Source organism: Xiphias gladius, chromosome 22 (assembly GCF_016859285.1).
Source record: "Xiphias gladius isolate SHS-SW01 ecotype Sanya breed wild chromosome 22, ASM1685928v1, whole genome shotgun sequence".
NCBI lineage: Eukaryota > Metazoa > Chordata > Actinopteri > Istiophoriformes > Xiphiidae > Xiphias > Xiphias gladius.
This window is the reverse complement of record NC_053421.1, coordinates 23,970,238-23,987,439: the sequence shown is the minus strand read 5'-3', so window position 1 is coordinate 23,987,439 and position 17,202 is coordinate 23,970,238. Positions and strand designations below refer to the sequence as shown.

Genomic DNA, 17,202 nt, shown 5'->3' with positions numbered 1-17,202 from the left:
GCGGGCATTAGCATAAAGAAACAGAAACAAAAACAAAAAACCCCAACCTATGTGTAATAAAAAAAAAAAAAAAGCAAGCAAAAAAAAAAAAAAAAAAAGTGAGATTAGGACCAGAGGTTCATGAGCTTTTAGCCCTGTTCGCTCATTAGTCCTCAAACGTGGGATAAAAAGAAAAAAGAATAAATGTATTCATGTTCAGTTATCCTTTCCTGGGTAAACACAGGTTTAACAATAAGATATGATTTTGCATACTCTACCTTGTTTTCTCCCTGCTGCCTTCCCTCAATGCTCCACAGAGCCTTGATCCCCAAGATGGCAGAGCTGGTGGTGACGCAGAGCTCCAGGGGCTGAAAGGACAATCAGCACAGCATTGAGGCGTCTTAGGAGCATCTGGTGGGACAAGAAAAAACAGCGTTACCTTTCAAATCTTTGAACACATTTGTGGATTGTTTTAATTAAATATAATTATAATTAATTTTTCCAGAGCCCAAGGTGACGTCATAAAATGTCTTGTTTTATCTGCCCAACAGCCCAAAACGGTAAAACGCTCAGTTAACAATGATGCACCAAATTCTCATGTTTGAGGATCTTAAACTGGCTCATCTGGCATTTTTTCCTTGACAAACCACTCAAACAATTAACTGATTATCTAAATTGTTTTTAATGACTTGCATTGATTTTATGTCGGTGGACTAATTAATACATGGACTCGATCACTGTAGCACTTTTGTTTCCTCTGTAAAGTCTGTCGTAAACTTATTTTGAGAGGTTCTGCGTAATACACTTGTTAGGAGTCTGGATATAGTAATCACGGATGGTAACTTTTAAGTCAATGTCTATAATTGATTACATTCTGACTGCGCAAATGACCTTTTACACACTTACCAGATACGGTGCGTTGCCTCCCTTGCATTTCTCGTTTATTAGGATCTCCTCAGGAGATAGTGTCGCCTTGTAAAGGAACCCCTATGCAGAATTTTCATTTGAACAAATCCCCCACGACATTAGGTTTAGTATATTAATGATGTAGAGTGCGATGGCTGCAGTGGCAAAAGCGACTCCTTCCACGTTCAGAATCACACTGGCGACGACCGAAAGCACAAGACTTGTCAGTTTATTCACAAAATTGGAATGAAACCAAACACAAAACCACACCAGGCAATGAACAGCACACAGTACACTCGAGGAATTCACAAATGAACCAAAACTGGAAGCACACTCACACTTTCACACTGACAGATTTGTACACCTGCAGTGGGAACTGCTTGTCGGCAGGTATCGGTAAATGGACTGCACTTATATGTAGCGCTTTTTCTAGTCCCATTGACCACTGAAAGCGCTTTACACTACTGCCACATTCACCGAATCACACACACACATTCTCACAGCACTTTTCTATACAAACACACACGCACATTCACACACCGATGTTACATCAGAGGCAATTTGGGGTTAAGTGTCTGGCCCAAGGACACTTCGACATGAGGACTGGAGGAGCCGGGGATCAAACCACCGACCTTCTGGTTAGTGGACAACCCTCTCTACCACCCGAGCCACAGCCACAGGGGGTGTCCCCTGCAACTCTGCCAAAGCGCCTAGGGGGCAAGACACTAAACCTGTATTCTACCGCCTCCAATGAAAATATATACTGTAATCCTGTGGGACACTGTAGGTGCCTATATTCTTGAGTGATATGTGACGTTGTAATCTCTCATTTTATTCGTCTTGAAAATAAAAATAAAGGAAAAGAGATGACAATAAAATGAAAGTCTTTCTAAGATAACATGAGGATGTTATAAAGTTTAACTACTCACCAGACATGGACTGGGGTACTTCTCAGACAAAATGGATATGATGCCAAATGCCACAAACTGGAGAGGAGACAAAAACAAAATCTTTGAACTCCACTCTTCCACAAACACTAAATGAAAATTCATACATGTTATTTTGAGCACCATGTGGGAAACTAGGTAACCCTTGTTATTTAATGTTAAGCAGCTAGCACTTATTAATTTCAACTGAGAACTTGGAGTTAAAGAAGTCCAAAAACAAAACACAGATGGACCAGGCAGAATATCACAGTCTTCTCCAGAACCCAAGAAGCCCAGATACTCTTAACTGCTTTTCAGCGCATAGGCAAGCCGACTTAGACTGAGGATATTATCGGGCAGTGGAAGGAAACAATATGCGTAAATGCTGTACCTGACCGAGGAGGAGTCGGAGCCGGGTGAGTCGTGTGCAGCCTTACCCAGCTCTCTGGCAGAAAGCTCCTCAGATATTTTTGGGCCTTCTCGGTGAAGAAACCTCTTCAGTGTCACATGGAGGTCTGTGGACTGGCATAAGGCGGTAGTTTTTCTGCTTTTTAACAAGACTAAAGTTGCTTTCAGGCAGTGAACGGCGAGGAGAGAAAGGGCGGATGCCGCTGTCGTGAACGATGGTTTAACCTTGTGTGGCTTGCATAACCAGAGTGAGGGCTGTGTGTATTGGCTGCGCTCAACTTGGCTGTGTCGGCATGTCGCTTGTTATGTAGTGATAAAGGCAGGAAACCTGCAGGCGGGACATGAGGCAGGAAAGGCAGTAACGCGTTGAATCTCTACTAGGTCATAATAAAACGGCAGCAGGTGGGGAATTGGTTTGGTAAACGGTTAATTTAATCTCTTAACAACTTTTAGGAGTTGGCATAGACAGTACAGGACATTTTTCACTTTGACTCAGCCACATCAACTGTTGAAATAATGTTTATTAGTCCTGTTACTGTTCATGATGCTGTTGGTGCACGTGGTATTTTTTTGACTTGCCGCATAGAGCCATCATATCAAGTTGGCAATTTGTTAGCGATTTTTATGGGTTTCATGGCATGTTACACTTCAGATTGAGATCAAGAGCGTGTTGCTGTATGCAGGCTGTCCTGTACAAGAGAAGCCGTTGGGTGGATTCCCTTGGAATCAACTGAACAGCTCCAATACTAATATGTTTTGGAGGAAAATTCTGTTTTATTTTAGTTATGACACAGAAGAACATTTTTTTGAAAAAAAAATATAAAAGCCACAAATCCAGCGTTAGCGTGCTTACCATTGCTCCAAACCGGAAAGGAAACAAGGTGTGGTCCATTTGCCACCAAGCGCCACCGTAACTGCCCAAAAGAATTGCTCCAAATCAGATGTTTGGCTACCCAACCATAATGTGCTGAGCCTGTGGAGGAGGAAACACAGTATGAGCAATCAAACATCTGTACAGCATAGCTAAAGTTACCAGATGATACTGTTAAAGTTAACTGGAGATCGACCAAGTGGTGCAGAAAATACCGCACCGCTTCGTCCGTCATAGTTTCACAGGGGTTTCGAAATGTAGTGTTCCCCTAAAAACAGAGCACTGCCAGAAGCTGGGCAAGTCAGGTACAGAGCCATGACAGTGTAATGGAAAAACTCTTTTAAACAACTCTCGTACAGTGACAGTGTGACTGTAAGGTGATTGTAATGACTGTAAAATTTGGTCAGCAGAACAACAGTGTGTTTTCAGTTAAATCATACCACCAAAATATTTTGTACTCGAATCAGAATTGAGTGGGGACGGATAAAAATTGCAGTGTTGTGTACAAATGATTGAAACCCTAAGTTCACCGCGCAATGTAAAACATATGAGGCTGTAACTCACCCCCAGTGCTGACTGAGACGTGCTTTGGACCCTCCTACGGTACTGAGACACGCTGCAGCGCACAGGGTTTGTAGCAAAGGACCTTGAGGATTTGGCACACTGGAGGCCAAGTACTTTGGGGGTCAGAGGTCAAAGTCAAGACGGAGACGCCATCAGCTTTGGTCATGGAGATAGACATCCTGCCTGAGACTGAAAGAGACAAGACAGCACATAAACTTTTGCTGAATCAGGTTAACGTTTCTGTTGCTGATTCTTTGCCATAAAACAGTTGCTGAATCTTTACGTTTAAGTTTGTTTGCGGGTTTCTGTCTTATTCCCCCTGATCCGCCATTTCACATAGACAATTACCTTTCTCCAATTTGATGCTACACGGCCACAGCTGTGTGAAATGGCTGTTTTGGTAATGAACTTGGGAGTTATTTGCTGGTACACTCACTGCAGAGTCACCAAAGCCCTAACTGCAGTTTCCACTATAGTGCATAACATGGTGAATCATATATGATGTACTGTAACTATTAAAGAAATATATCTTTTTAAGAACTGCAATATGTCCAGTTACTTTCAAAAATGAAAAATATTGAGTCTATGGATTTCATTGTGTTGATAGACTGATGGATATAATGTCTAATGGCTTAGGAAGGAATTTTTTTTGAAAAAGGCTATCAAGTTGCATTTTGGGAATAGTACAATTCAGCCTTTTTAGAGCTTGACCAACACTAGGAACTAAAAGTGAGGATATCACAGGCTCTACTACTTTGATTGTGGCTGTTCTTTTTTAAATTCGCCTCATGTGAGTCCCAACTTTATGGTAGCCCAATACTAAATGGCTGGACTATCCAAAGTGCAGCAGACAACATAAGGCTAGCTGATATTTCGTAATCCAATTTTTAACGTTAGCTCAGGCAGATACACTAGTTTTTTTTAGGTACACATATCTAAAACTAATGCAGTCTAAAATAACAGTCCACAGTAATACAATCCAACAACTAACTACAGCCTCCAAAATGACCATACGGTTGAATCAACAAAAAGAGTTTCAACAAAAAGAGGTGTAGATGCAAGTGAAGGAGGCCATCGCTTGGCTGAAAAAACAAAACAAACCTACCAGGCAGATTGCAGAAACTTTAGGAGTGGCCAGATCTGCAGTTTGGTACATTCTTAAAAAGAATGAATGCACTGGTGAGCTCAGCAACACCAAAAGGCCTGGGCGACCACAGAAGACAACTAAAGTGGATGATCGCAGAAAAACACTTTAATGACATCTAGCCAGGTCAAGAACACTCTACAGGACGTAGGCGTATCATTGTCAGATTCTACAATCAAGAGACACCATCATGAATGTAAATACAGAGGGTTTACCACAAGGTGCAAACCACTCGTAACAAGAACAGGGAGGCCAGATTAGACTTTACCAGAAAACACCTAAAAGAGCCTGCCCAGCTCTGGAACAAGATTCTTTGGACAGATGAAACCAAGATTGACTTGTACCAGAATGATGAGAAGAGAAGAGTATGGAGAAGGAAAGGAACGGCTCGTGATCCAAAGCAACCACGTGATCTGTCAAACATGTTGGAGGCAGTGTTATGGCAATGGCCACGTATGGCTGCCAGTGGAACTGGGTCACTGGTGTTTATTCATGATGTGACTGCTGATAGAAGTAGCAGGATGAATTCTGAAGTGTACAGGGCTGTACTATCTGCTCAGGTTCAGCCAAATGCTGCAGAACTGATAGGACGGTGCCTCTCTGTACAGATGGATAATGACCCAAAACATACTGCAAAAGCAACCCAAGGGGCTTCTCAAGGCAAAGAAATTGAATATTCTTCAATCGCCTACATGACCTCAACCCAATTGACCCTGCTTTTAACTTACTGAAGACAAAACTGAGGGCAGAAAGACCCACAGACAAGCAGCAACTGAAGGCGGCTGCAGTAAAGGCCTGGCAAAGCATCTCAAGGGAGGAAACCCAGCATTTGCTGATGTGCATGGGTTTCAGACATCATGCAGTCACTGACCGCAAAGGATTTTCATTCAAGTATTAAAAATAATCCTTATATTTATTATTATGTTGGTTTGTCCAATTACTTTTGGGCCTCTTAAAATGTAGGGACTAGGTATTAAAATGGCTGCTGTTCCTAAACAGTTAACTTAAAATTAAAGCTGAAAGCCTACACTTCAGTCACATCTTGATGGCTTCAGATCCATCGTGGTGGTGCACAGAGGCAAAAGTACAGAATCATGTCACTGTCCAAATACTTACACACCCGACTGTATATTTTGTTCTGCCATTAGTCACTCACTCATATTGTGTTGTGTTGTGTTGTGTTGTGTTATGTTGTGTTGTACTGTTTCCTGTGTGTGCTGCTGCTGCTGCTGTGGAAAAGTAATTTCACCCCAGGATCAATAAAGTACCTACTAACACTTGAACACACCCCACTTCTCGTGCGAATGGAATGACTTGGAAAAACTGAAACAGAAAGACTTACCAGTTTATACAAGTTATGCAACGAGAAGCTAAAAAAAAAAAAAAAATCTGGCTGATTTTAACCTTGTTGCGCAGTTGTTTTCTGGAAGAGGAGGAGAGGAGCTGATCCCAGGATGTTACCAGAAGAACTTCCCCTTGTCTGGAAGTAATAACAAAACAAAAAAAAATTAAAAAATTTGGAAAACTTAACCCTTTCCTGATCATTCAGCTAAACACAAATAAAAATGTACTCCGGGGTGATTTTTATTCATATGCTACTCTTACAACCTAAAACAGAGAAAAGATGGCCGTGATGTGCAGGGCTGTAGCCAGAAGTTTAGAGGTCAGGAGCCCAAATTCCTCCAGCAAAACTCCACCACCCGGAGAAAATTTTGACGAAAAAAAACTAGTGTGTAGAGTGACGCAGTGGCTTGCAGAAGTGACAAATACACTACTTCAGATAAAAAATGCATTAAAAAAATAAAAACAAGAGGACTCTGTCGGAACTTGGTTCCCCTTCCTAACTTACTTGAAAGGTGATCATATGTAATATTAGCAATTTTTTGTTGGTACCTTCGTGAAGTGAATTTTCTTTTTTGTTCCTGTTTTTGTATATTTTTTTTATCCCCTTCATTTAATCATGTCTGTATAAAATGTGTTGTGATGCTGATTATGATGTCAGTGCCTGCGCCTCACAACTGTAACAATAATAAAATATATTGAAACAGAAATAAGAACAGAAAAATGTAAAGATATTGTATCACACATATGGGAATCAGTCTTTAGAAAACTGACAGCTCTGATGATGTGACGTGAAGCCGGTCAAAAGTGTTGCGCTGGCGTCAGGTGATGTCTGAAATGTGCTGAAAATGAATAAGTAAATATGATGTCTTGACAGATGACAGCTCTAGCAGAAACTACAGCCCAACCAATGCTGTATGTTTGTTAATTTATATTTGAGAATTACAAAAATCCGATAAAGATTTATCAACCAATATTCATTTTTTATACTTCATAACATACACAAACCTTTTTATAAGGACCTATCACATTTTTTAAACAACTGTGACCATGATATGTAAAGAGTTTTACTTTTTGTTTGCCTTTTGCTTAGTTTTACTTGTAATAGAGGAATTTCACATTGTGTTATTGTGACTTTTACTTACGTACTAAGACTAACTCCAGCACTGTGTTTACAAGGATCACATCTAGACAGCATTAAGTTACATGCAAAGTCACTGAGTTGCAAGATCACAGAACAACAAAGGCTTCAGAGAAAGTGAGGGTGCAATAAAATAAAATTTTATTTCTCTCATAATCATGGTCAGATACTGTTAGTGGCACATGCTGGTTCCAAAAATTACACAGGATTCAGGATTCAAATGACAATGACGGGGAGAGAATCAGGTTTGGGTTACAAGAAATTTCTGCTTCATCCAAGTGTGTAAAATGAAGAGTGATAGGAAAGATACAGGGAGGATTTCATAGTAAGGCATCCATCAGGTTTAAGCTCTGAACCTCTCAAACACATGGGACACAGTGTGCATAGCTACCTAACCTCTACCACTTGTTTAAATTTCTAACAGTCTGAATGAGGTCAATGCCAGGGAAGTCCATGGCAATGATCCCAAAGCATGGTCTGGGGTGATTAGGGTAAAACTGTCTCAGGTAATCATTGAGCCATGGGTCCACCCGTTCAGCCACTCTCTTTGGAGTCTGAAATATTCCCCAGAGGGCACCAAAGCCATGGCCACTAGTGTAGGTCAAAACAGCATTATCACCTCCACAGAATTCAGTGGCTTCGTTCAGCTGTTTTATTATTGTGTTGTCTTTATCTGCAACATTTTTAATTTTGGTTTTACCGTTCCCATTTGTCTCTAGAAGGGGGATTCCTATTGTGAAGGTGTTCTTCTGCAAAAAGACTATTTTCCCCCTGACTTGACCCATATTTGGCATTCCAGAGCTCACCCAGACATTTTGGTCGTTGCCAATCAGGCTCTGCACCATGTGATTGGCTGTGTCCTGCTCAAAAGACAGTGGTTTCACTCTAATGAGAACAGCCTCGCTCTGAAACTCTGCCAGGAAAGTTCTAACTGTGTCTAGGACCTCCTTGAAAGTGCTACGCTCGTACATCACCCCGTGCATAACGTAGAGGGTGTCAAACAGCGCAAACACTTTGAGATCCAGAAAACGAATGCCGGCCCTCAGCTGATCCTTCAGGGGGAGAGCCTGGCATTCGACCTCTGGGCCTCCGTAGAAGGCCATGCTGTCGTGGGTACCAGGGATGGTGAGGAGAGATAGGGTGCGGAAATCCTCAATGCCTGCCATCCACGGAATATTGTAGGACTCGGGGAGTGCGAGGTTTCCATTGTCACTGAAGAAAAGGTCTTTGCCGTGGCACAAAAAGCTAATGATTTAGGAGAAGATTTTGGGCGTTACAATAACTCCACTGCCACAGAATTACAGCCTAAAAACAATCTATTCTTATATTTTACTTGCAAAACTTTCATATTATACTTACATGACAGACAGCAAAATATGGGTGAAAAGCAGACGCTTGTGACCCCCCTCCATACTTGCAGAAATATGAGCAATCTAGCAAAGGATGTGTCAATGAAAAATGATGCACTTATCAGAACAAAAACTCACTAATTTTAAATCAAAGACAAGCATGGATACACTACTAGTGTCCAAGCTAAGTATACACATGGATGTGTCAGCTAACAATTTTAACAATTTAACAATTTTCTACTATACCGTGGAGCCAGGAGGATTTCAGAGCAAACCGCTGCAAGGGTCAGATGTAGACAGCACACCAAGAAATCCATCCATTTTATATTGCTTAGTTATCTATAAAAATTCAAGGCGTGGACCACGATTATCAGCTGTATGAACCAGACTGATTATTCTTTGTACAGGTTGTGCTAGGAACAATCAGTGTTTGAGAAGGTGGGTCCCTTTAATGGAAACGAAACTGAGTCAGATTAGATTTGATCTCTAACTGGAGAAATCTCAAGTGCATTTATCTGCACCAAATAAAAAAGAAAAAAGAAAAAGAAAGAAAAAAGATGACTAAACAGTACCATGAGAGCAAAAGGAGCAAAAACATGTGGCGGTGGAAAGTAAAAAAGTACATTTACTCAAGTACTGTACTTTAGTACAATTTTGGGATACTTTTACTTTAATTGAGTACTTACATTTTAGGCTATTTTATGCACTTCAGAGGCAAATATAATTAACATTTTACTCCACTAAATTTATTTGATAACTTTAAAGACTACTCACTTTGCAGATTCTGATCAATAATACAAAATATATCAAACAAATAAACAATAATGTATTATTATAGTAATGCATTACTATAGGTTTAGATACCCGTAGCACCACTTTTACCAGTTGCAACAGTAAGATCATGCTTTCACACTAATGCATTGATAATTGTAATCCAATAAAATACTCTAATATATATTTCCCCTGAAATAGGCCATTCTGTGTGGTGAGTACTTATACTACAGAAACTACAGTATTTTGTACACTATGGTGTTGTTATTTCTACTCAAGTAAAAAAAATCTGAGTATGTCTTCCTCCAATGATTCCATGCAGCATGTACTGTATCATGTAACTGGAAACACAGTTAGGTAGAAATGAATAATATACAGTATATTTAAAATATATCATAAGAAATATCTAAAGAAGAAATTACAAGAATCAGTAATACATTTCAAAATCAAGGCCATGAAATTACAAGGATCGTAAAAATATGTGTAAGGGGCAGCGGTGGAAGAATATTCAGATCCTTTACTTCCGTGAAAGCAATACAATGCATCATATTTTAGAAACTGGTCAAATATTTTGTGTGTAAAATAAAAATATCTTAAATAATTAGTAACTATACTCAGTTGCAGGTTTATTAGGTACACCTGGCTAAAACTAAGGCAGTTTAAGATGACAGTCCTGCAATAGATCCTGCCCTCATAAGGTTCACCTTGTGTTGAAACTGTTTCAGAGAGGTGCTGATTCAACTGTATGGTCATTTGGAAAACTGTAATTTGTGGCGCTTTCTTGACAATATCAATAATAATAATATAATAAAATGAAAGTAATTAATTTTCTCCATTATTCAGGACTTTACCCCAAATTTTAAAGCTACTGTTTAACTAACCATCGATAGGTGGCAGCAACACGCCAACGCAGCGTTGACTGTGTCGGGAATAACAAAGAAGAAGGGGGAGTACTAAAGATGGCGGAGAATAGCGGCACAGATCGTACAGAGGATACTAACGTAAATAAAAATGTTGCTCCCGGAGGGTCGTTGATTGTGGTCACCGTCAAAACGCCTCAAGGAAAAGAGGACATTGCGATTTCGGAGGACTCCTCTGTCGCCCAGGTGCGTTTACCTACGTTTTTCCAACATCTGGTAGCGGAAGTCATGCTACGAAGTTTGCTAGCTTTACCTGAGTTATCCCCCAACAGTTTGTTTACAGTTTAACTTCAAGTTATAAAGTTATGATCACGTTAAATCGTATTTTACCTTTGTGTATTTGTCGTTGACTAATTAAAACGCATCTAATGTAGCCCCATTTGTGACTTCTCAGCCATCCGTACGTTACTCGCTAATTCTTTCTCAAAGCGTGGCCCCGAAAAAATCGGTAAAAGGTCAAAACGTTCTTTTTTTTTTTTTAACTGTTATTCAACAGCGGACTGTGACTTCGGGTGTATTTTTGAGGTCTCGTAGACGCAGATTATCTGTCCGCAATAATAAGATGGTTGTCTGGGACAAAGCAAACGTTCAGATCCATTATTTTCCCCAAACTGTGCGGCTATGCTCAACGCTTCTTCCACGGTGTAGCTTACGCTAAGTCCACTGCGTAGGTGTGTCAGGCCTCTACCGCATTCACTGGAAATACTGGTTTTAAACGTTGTTTTCGCCGCAGTCAAACATTTTGTTATTGCTGGCAGACAAGAGATATTTGTGAGATCATTTGTAGATGAAACTTGCCGCTAGGATAGCAGGTAGAAATTGCTAACGTCTTGTGCCTCCCAATATTTGCGTACATTCAAGCCACAGAGGTAACACCATCAGTTTCTGTAAAAGATCGTGTTTGGAAAAACCCAGAAGCTCGATACTCGGTGTTTTATTAGCCATATAGACAAGAAATGAGTTGGCGGCCGGAATATTTTTCTTATCCTCTTACTTATGGTTGCGGGTTCGGGTCAGACCACATCACGGGTCTGTGGACCGCCAGTGGCCGACATCAGATTCTCAACAGGGAGGTTGTGGTACACGGCGACCTTTTGAATGTTACTCCGGTGCGGTGGTAACCAACGGTGACCACATCCCTGTCGTTGCAGTGAAATGCGTGTTTGTTCGGTTTGCTCAAAAGCCATATTGACATATTTTACATTATCTGTCCACCGGTCAAAGGGACAGGTCGCTGATAGGCGAACCTATCTCTAGCAGATGGGTGTTGACCAAGATTACCAACAAGCAAACCTAATGGCTGATAATGATCGGCCGCGCTTTGATACTGGTGTGTGAAGCAGTTTGTCGGCCTTTTTACACTAACTGATGGCTTAACTTCTGTGACCAATCCCTTTTGTACTTGCATGGCCGGATTAACCTGTTTTGGGGCCCTAGAGCACAAAGTTTGCTGTCTGGCCTCAGCTGCACACTATAGATGGCAGTTTTCATTAGCTATATTTTGCACAAAGATCGAGAAACCAACCAGTACTCCTGCATACTCCTGCATGAATACTACCTGACTCCATGTTTTTTTTTTTTTTTTTTCAGTGGGTCACTTTGTGGTAATTAGCTGAAGTACATATTTATTTAGGAATAAGCACCATGAGGGCACAGTATATGTAACTAAAATAACATTATATAATAAGGCAGGACCCAGTTTATATTGTACTTAACTGGAGCAGATTCCCAAACAAAGTAGCAGCTAATCAAATCACCAAAAACCTACTGACACACAGTAAACCTGAGAGTCTTTTTGGAACGTCTGGACAGGTTGCTCACTTTGCCTTTGCTCTTGTTTCGTTTGTCAAGTTTAAACAGGAGGTGTCCAAAAGGTTCGAGGCCAAGCAGGACCAGCTGGTGCTGATATTTACTGGAAAGATTCTAAAGGATGGTGATACTTTGAAGCAGCATGGTATCAAAGATGGGCACACGGTTCATCTTGTTATCAGGACGGCCCCAAAGTAAGTCCAATTCATGAGATGTGTGTATGTTAAGAGGTAAAGCTTATGCCTGGTAAGAGTTTTATTTGATGGTCGCTTTCTCTTAAGATCAACAGGTGGCAGTGCATCTCAGACGAGTTCCAGCGCTGCACCACCTCAACAAAACACCGGCAGCACCAACCCCTCTGTAGCAGGCGGCACAAGAGTTGACACGAGTCAAACACCAACACAAGCTGCTAATGCAATGAGTAAGAATGTATTATTATTTTAAAAATGGACTTTGTTGCCTTTTGCACTGCAGTGAGTTTTTAATTTTTGTGATTCTTGTCGCATAGATTATGCAAGAGTAATTAGAGTAGCAACAGGTAGCGAAGTAAGACCGTCCCTCGTTCTCAAGAGGGACAGTGAGCAGAAGATGAATATACAGTGCGTCGCAAATTAAAAATAATTACACGAGATTGTCAGGTAGGATTTACCACAAATCCACATTGTGGAAAGACAACATCTGAATCCAGATTTTTTTTTTTCTCCCCGTCTGACCTACTTTCTTTCTCTAAGTTAGAGGGAATTTGTCTTGCACAAAGGGTCTCAAGAACAAATGCATAAAAGATCAGACACTGTACACATTATGAGCCTACATTTTGAAAGAAAATCACTACTATATACACAAAGTATGACATCAAGCCATTGCCATATAATGTGTTTCAAAGGCATTTCATCATCATTGGTCAAGCCTAAGGTTTGGGATGACGGTTGTTGATGTGCTGGTGGGAAGCTCCAACATTAGACATTTGAGAGCTGGTTCCAAAATAGCATTGCATTCACGAGCCAACTTTCGAGTAGGGAAGTCAGGTTTATGAATTTATATGATTGTACATTCACACTTAAAATAAACCCCAATTTTCAGTAACTCCATTTCCACGCAGGCATTTGGAAAGAATACATAATGAATGTAGAAATTTAAAAAGTTGTTTGAGTGACAGCATACATACAATATTTAGGAGGACCAGCGCAATTCCATAAATTCCATAGCAAAATACGCTAAAAAGCAACCATGTGGCAGTTCGTCAACAGGCCCACATACCTGCCAGGAACTAATCTCTAGCTGCGTTCCTCCTCCTCAGGTGGGCTCGGTGACCTCTCTGGCTTGTTAGGTCTCGGCATGGGTTCCTCCAACTTCATGGAGATGCAGCAGCAGGTGCAGAGGCAGCTGATGTCCAACCCACAGATGCTGTCGCAGCTCATGGGGAACCCGCTGGTTCAGAACATGATGTCCAACCCAGACCTGATGAGACAGATGTTTGCCGGCAATCCTCAGATGCAGCAGCTCATGGAACGAAACCCTGACGTCTCCCGTGTTTTCAGCAACCCTGACCTCATGAGACAGGTCAGAGCAGAGCGTTCATGTTATGGCCCTGAAACATTTATAATGCTCAGTAGGGACTGTATGCAGATATCGAAATTGTTATATTTGTGCATAAAATAAAAGAAATATAATTGTTGAGGACTCTCGGGGCTTTGTGGGGTTTATAAATGACTTATGTCATGTTTGTCATTGAGCAGATGCAGAATCCCGAAACACTTTCTATGCTGACCAACCCCAGGGCCATGCAGGCCCTCATACAGATCCAACAGGGTCTGCAGACATTACAGGCCGAAGTCCCAGGTTTCATGTCCAGGTACCAGTTACACCTCCGATGTACATTGTTTTCTCTAAGTCAAATACTCGAAGCCTGCACAATTGTGTTAATCTGGCAGTCTTCTCGGAAATTAATCAGAATTCCTTCAGTCATTTAAATCATGAAAAGAAAAATAACACAAGTTTAGAATAAGTCATTGAAATTTTGTATTTTTTTTTTAACCAGTCCAGTGTTTAATTGAGCAGTTTACAATATATTTGTGTAAAGAATCTGCCAGTTTTACCAGACTAAATCAGAAAGCAGAGCTTTGTTTGTCACAATAAAATTCTTACAATGAATATGGGAACTGTTCTGACCATAGAAAACCACAAACCAAAACTTCAGTGCAGGGAAAGAATAGCTGGTAAATACAAGCATGCGGTGTTCAATTTTAAAGTATCACTTTACATCATTTCTAGGCAGTTAACTTAAAGAGGGGTTACTCTCTCACCAGTATTTAAAGCGGCCATGTTTCAACATGATATTGTTTATCTCCGGTGTCTAGCATTTACACGTGTAGTTTTAGGTTAATTTATATATAGAAATGGTAAACTCATGAATAATACTGTATACTGAAACATTTCAGTTTGATAGTTGGCAGATATTGGTAGTGGAAGTTGTACAATATTATCAGCTATTTGAAGTCACAATATATTGAGCTAAAATGTATAGGAAACCTCTGAATTGCTACAGTTGTCCCATTTTTGATGTGTCCTTCCCCTCTAGTTTGTCTCCAGGAGGCCTCACAGTTCCTCCAACCACAGGGGGCAGTGTCCCTCCAGCGCAGCCTCCCTCTCCTGCTGCGGCATCAGGATCCAGTCCCTCACAGCAACAGCTCATGCAGCAGATGTTACAGATGTTTTCGGGCGGGGGAGCATCAGTATGTTTCATCTCAATGTAGTTTGATAATATTAATGTGATATTAAAGTTGAACTAGAAAAGGTTACATTTTCTGAAGAAAATGTGCGTGCTGCTGAGAATGTGCAGTAGGAACATCTGAAACAGCTGAAATACTGGAAGAAGTTTAATTTGAAGAGGAACTGAAAATACAGTTAGTGAAAGAAGTTCAGATGCCACTTAAAATGCAGGCGCTGAGGAAAAATAAATTAGCACTGAATGAAGCTGAAGATTCATTTCAAGACTACACAGTGAGTTAAAATGAAGTGTCAGTTGAGGGCCAAACAGTGGACGTGTCAGTTGAAGTGGATGTTCTGAAATAAATGATTTCAAGTGCATAAACTGAAAGAAATTATCAGCTGAAGTGTAATCACTGATAGCATTTGAGAGTAAATTGTGTATGAACAGTGGAAGTTGTGGTAGTTACGAGAACTGACACTTCATCTTTTGTCTGAAGTGTCAGTTGAAGTGTAATTACTGAAGGCAAATGAAGTGACAGAAAGTTTCAGTGATAAAAGCGCTTTAAAATTCAGTAAAAATGTAAGTTAATGACAGTTGAATGGCTCTACTGTTGGTTTTTTTTAAGGCAAAAAATTCTATCGCTCAATATGTGACATTGTGCGAGAGGATGAGTTTGTCTCTGTTTTGGTGCAAGAAGTGGGAGCACTGTAAGCAGAGTTAAAACCTAGTGTGCGGGATGTCGGTTCGATTATATTTGGAAAAAACAAATGTGTCAAAATCAGCTGGTATAAGTACAAAGAAACATTGGGTGAAATATCACCAGATAAAGGCGGTAATCACAATCTCAGTGTCTGACTTCATGCGTCTTCTCTTCCGTCGCAGCTTCAGACCCCGGAGGTTCGTTTCCAGCAACAGCTTGACCAGCTCAACGCCATGGGCTTCATCAACCGCGAAGCCAACCTGCAGGCACTCATCGCCACAGGAGGGGATGTCAACGCAGCCATTGAGAGACTACTGGCCTAACTCACTCAGCTGGGGTTGAGGGTGGAGGACTAGTAGAGTTGGGGACTGGCATGGGAGATTAAAAAATATATATATTAATAAAATAAATGAATGCAGTGTCCTCCGTTACATTTAAGTCTGAGCTCACCCCCAGATAGACTAGGGGGTGTACCTGTCACTTTTAATCGCTTCAGCTGATCTGTAAATCATAAGGATAAAAAGAGAGGTTGAGGAAGAGTGTTGCCAGTTTGAGTCTCCAACACGGTTAGTCTTAGCAGTACTGTTATTGTGGAATCCAACCACGACTATCATTGCCACTGTGTTTCTCCTGCCAGTGCAGCCGGAGGGGAATTCTGTCATGACAAGTGCTCCTTCACTTGACTTCTGCATGAGGTTACCAAGAAATTAACATTAAATACCTGTTTTTACATTATTTAATTCTAACAGAGTGTATCTATGTGGTGACGTTAGAGAGTTTTGAATCAGGGTGTTGTTGCAGTAGGTTGGATGATGTTCCTTTGTCTTTTCTGTCAGGACAACCAGCTTGTTTTTAACATGATTCTTTTTTTTTCTTTTTTTTTTTTTCCCCCTACCCTTGAGCCTTACTGTTGCTTGATTGATCTGTATTTATTAAGTTATGTCTTCACTTAGTTTTTAATTTTTTAATTTTTAATTTTTTTTTTTTTAAATCCTGACAGATTCTTTACACAAACTGTTCTAAGTACTTCATCTTATTTGTACGGTTGTGACTGCTGCCTAAATGTTTTCAGGAGGAGCAAAAAGTGAAAGTTTTCAGGTTGTAGGACCAAGGCTATTATAGGTCTAGAATAGGGTCGGTCGATATGACAATATAAACTGCAGAGGAAAACTTGAAAAATCTTGCGATACCCAGGCACGTATCCCTTTAATATCTCTGTTATACATTACGCCATTGCCAGCAGCATTGCCAAATTATATTATTACAATACTGGATTTCCAGACTTTGTCTGATTTCTCAGGTTTTTCATTCAAAGAATTAGCCAGAACAGTAATTTCCATCTGATTATGATTATTACTGATTAAGAATGAAAAGCCATTTTTACAATAAAATGGCTGTGTATTTCCATACAAGCAATGTAGTGCCTAAATACAACTGTTGGTATCTGCAAATATATTTCAAAATGATACATGGAATCTATGGTTTTATGTCTACATATGGACTGTTTTTCAACCAAATAAATGACTTGCAATATTTCTTGTCTATTCTTTGTAGGTGTGAATAAATTACTCTGACATTTGCAGTTTGGAAGATGATGGGTTGAATTTAACCCCTTGACTGGAATTTTCTTTTGTGGGTACAGTGCGTTTTTTTGGTCTGTGAC

General features: G+C 40.4%; 2 protein-coding genes and 1 long non-coding RNA gene across 4 annotated transcripts; 1 reads left to right on the top strand and 2 right to left on the bottom strand.

The window, feature by feature from the left end:
- Positions 1-117: 117 nt before the first annotated feature.
- On the bottom strand, positions 118-3,162 carry LOC120784698. The gene is made up of 3 exons (XR_005706476.1): positions 3,073-3,162; positions 1,815-1,871; positions 118-390 (listed from the first exon to the last, which is right to left on the bottom strand). It is a non-coding gene; the product is annotated as an uncharacterized LOC120784698 (long non-coding RNA).
- Positions 3,163-7,231: 4,069 nt separating this feature from the next.
- On the bottom strand, positions 7,232-10,732 carry LOC120784697 (1-phosphatidylinositol phosphodiesterase-like). 2 transcript variants are annotated; one of them, XM_040118700.1, is made up of 4 exons: positions 10,651-10,732; positions 8,876-8,968; positions 8,640-8,713; positions 7,232-8,525 (listed from the first exon to the last, which is right to left on the bottom strand). In XM_040118700.1, exons 3-4 carry the CDS (start codon positions 8,690-8,692, stop codon positions 7,679-7,681), a joined length of 900 nt encoding a protein of 299 aa, XP_039974634.1. In that variant the 5' UTR covers positions 8,693-8,713; positions 8,876-8,968; positions 10,651-10,732; the 3' UTR covers positions 7,232-7,678. The 2 variants fall into 2 exon arrangements, with proteins under 2 accessions (XP_039974634.1, XP_039974635.1); XM_040118701.1 differs by lacking the exon at positions 10,651-10,732 and having other exon boundaries at positions 8,876-9,011.
- On the top strand, positions 10,304-17,072 carry ubqln4 (ubiquilin 4). The gene is made up of 7 exons (XM_040118699.1): positions 10,304-10,506; positions 12,172-12,323; positions 12,411-12,550; positions 13,427-13,689; positions 13,866-13,981; positions 14,708-14,861; positions 15,722-17,072. Exons 1-7 carry the CDS (start codon positions 10,360-10,362, stop codon positions 15,860-15,862), a joined length of 1,113 nt encoding a protein of 370 aa, XP_039974633.1. The 5' UTR covers positions 10,304-10,359; the 3' UTR covers positions 15,863-17,072.
- Positions 17,073-17,202: the final 130 nt, after the last annotated feature.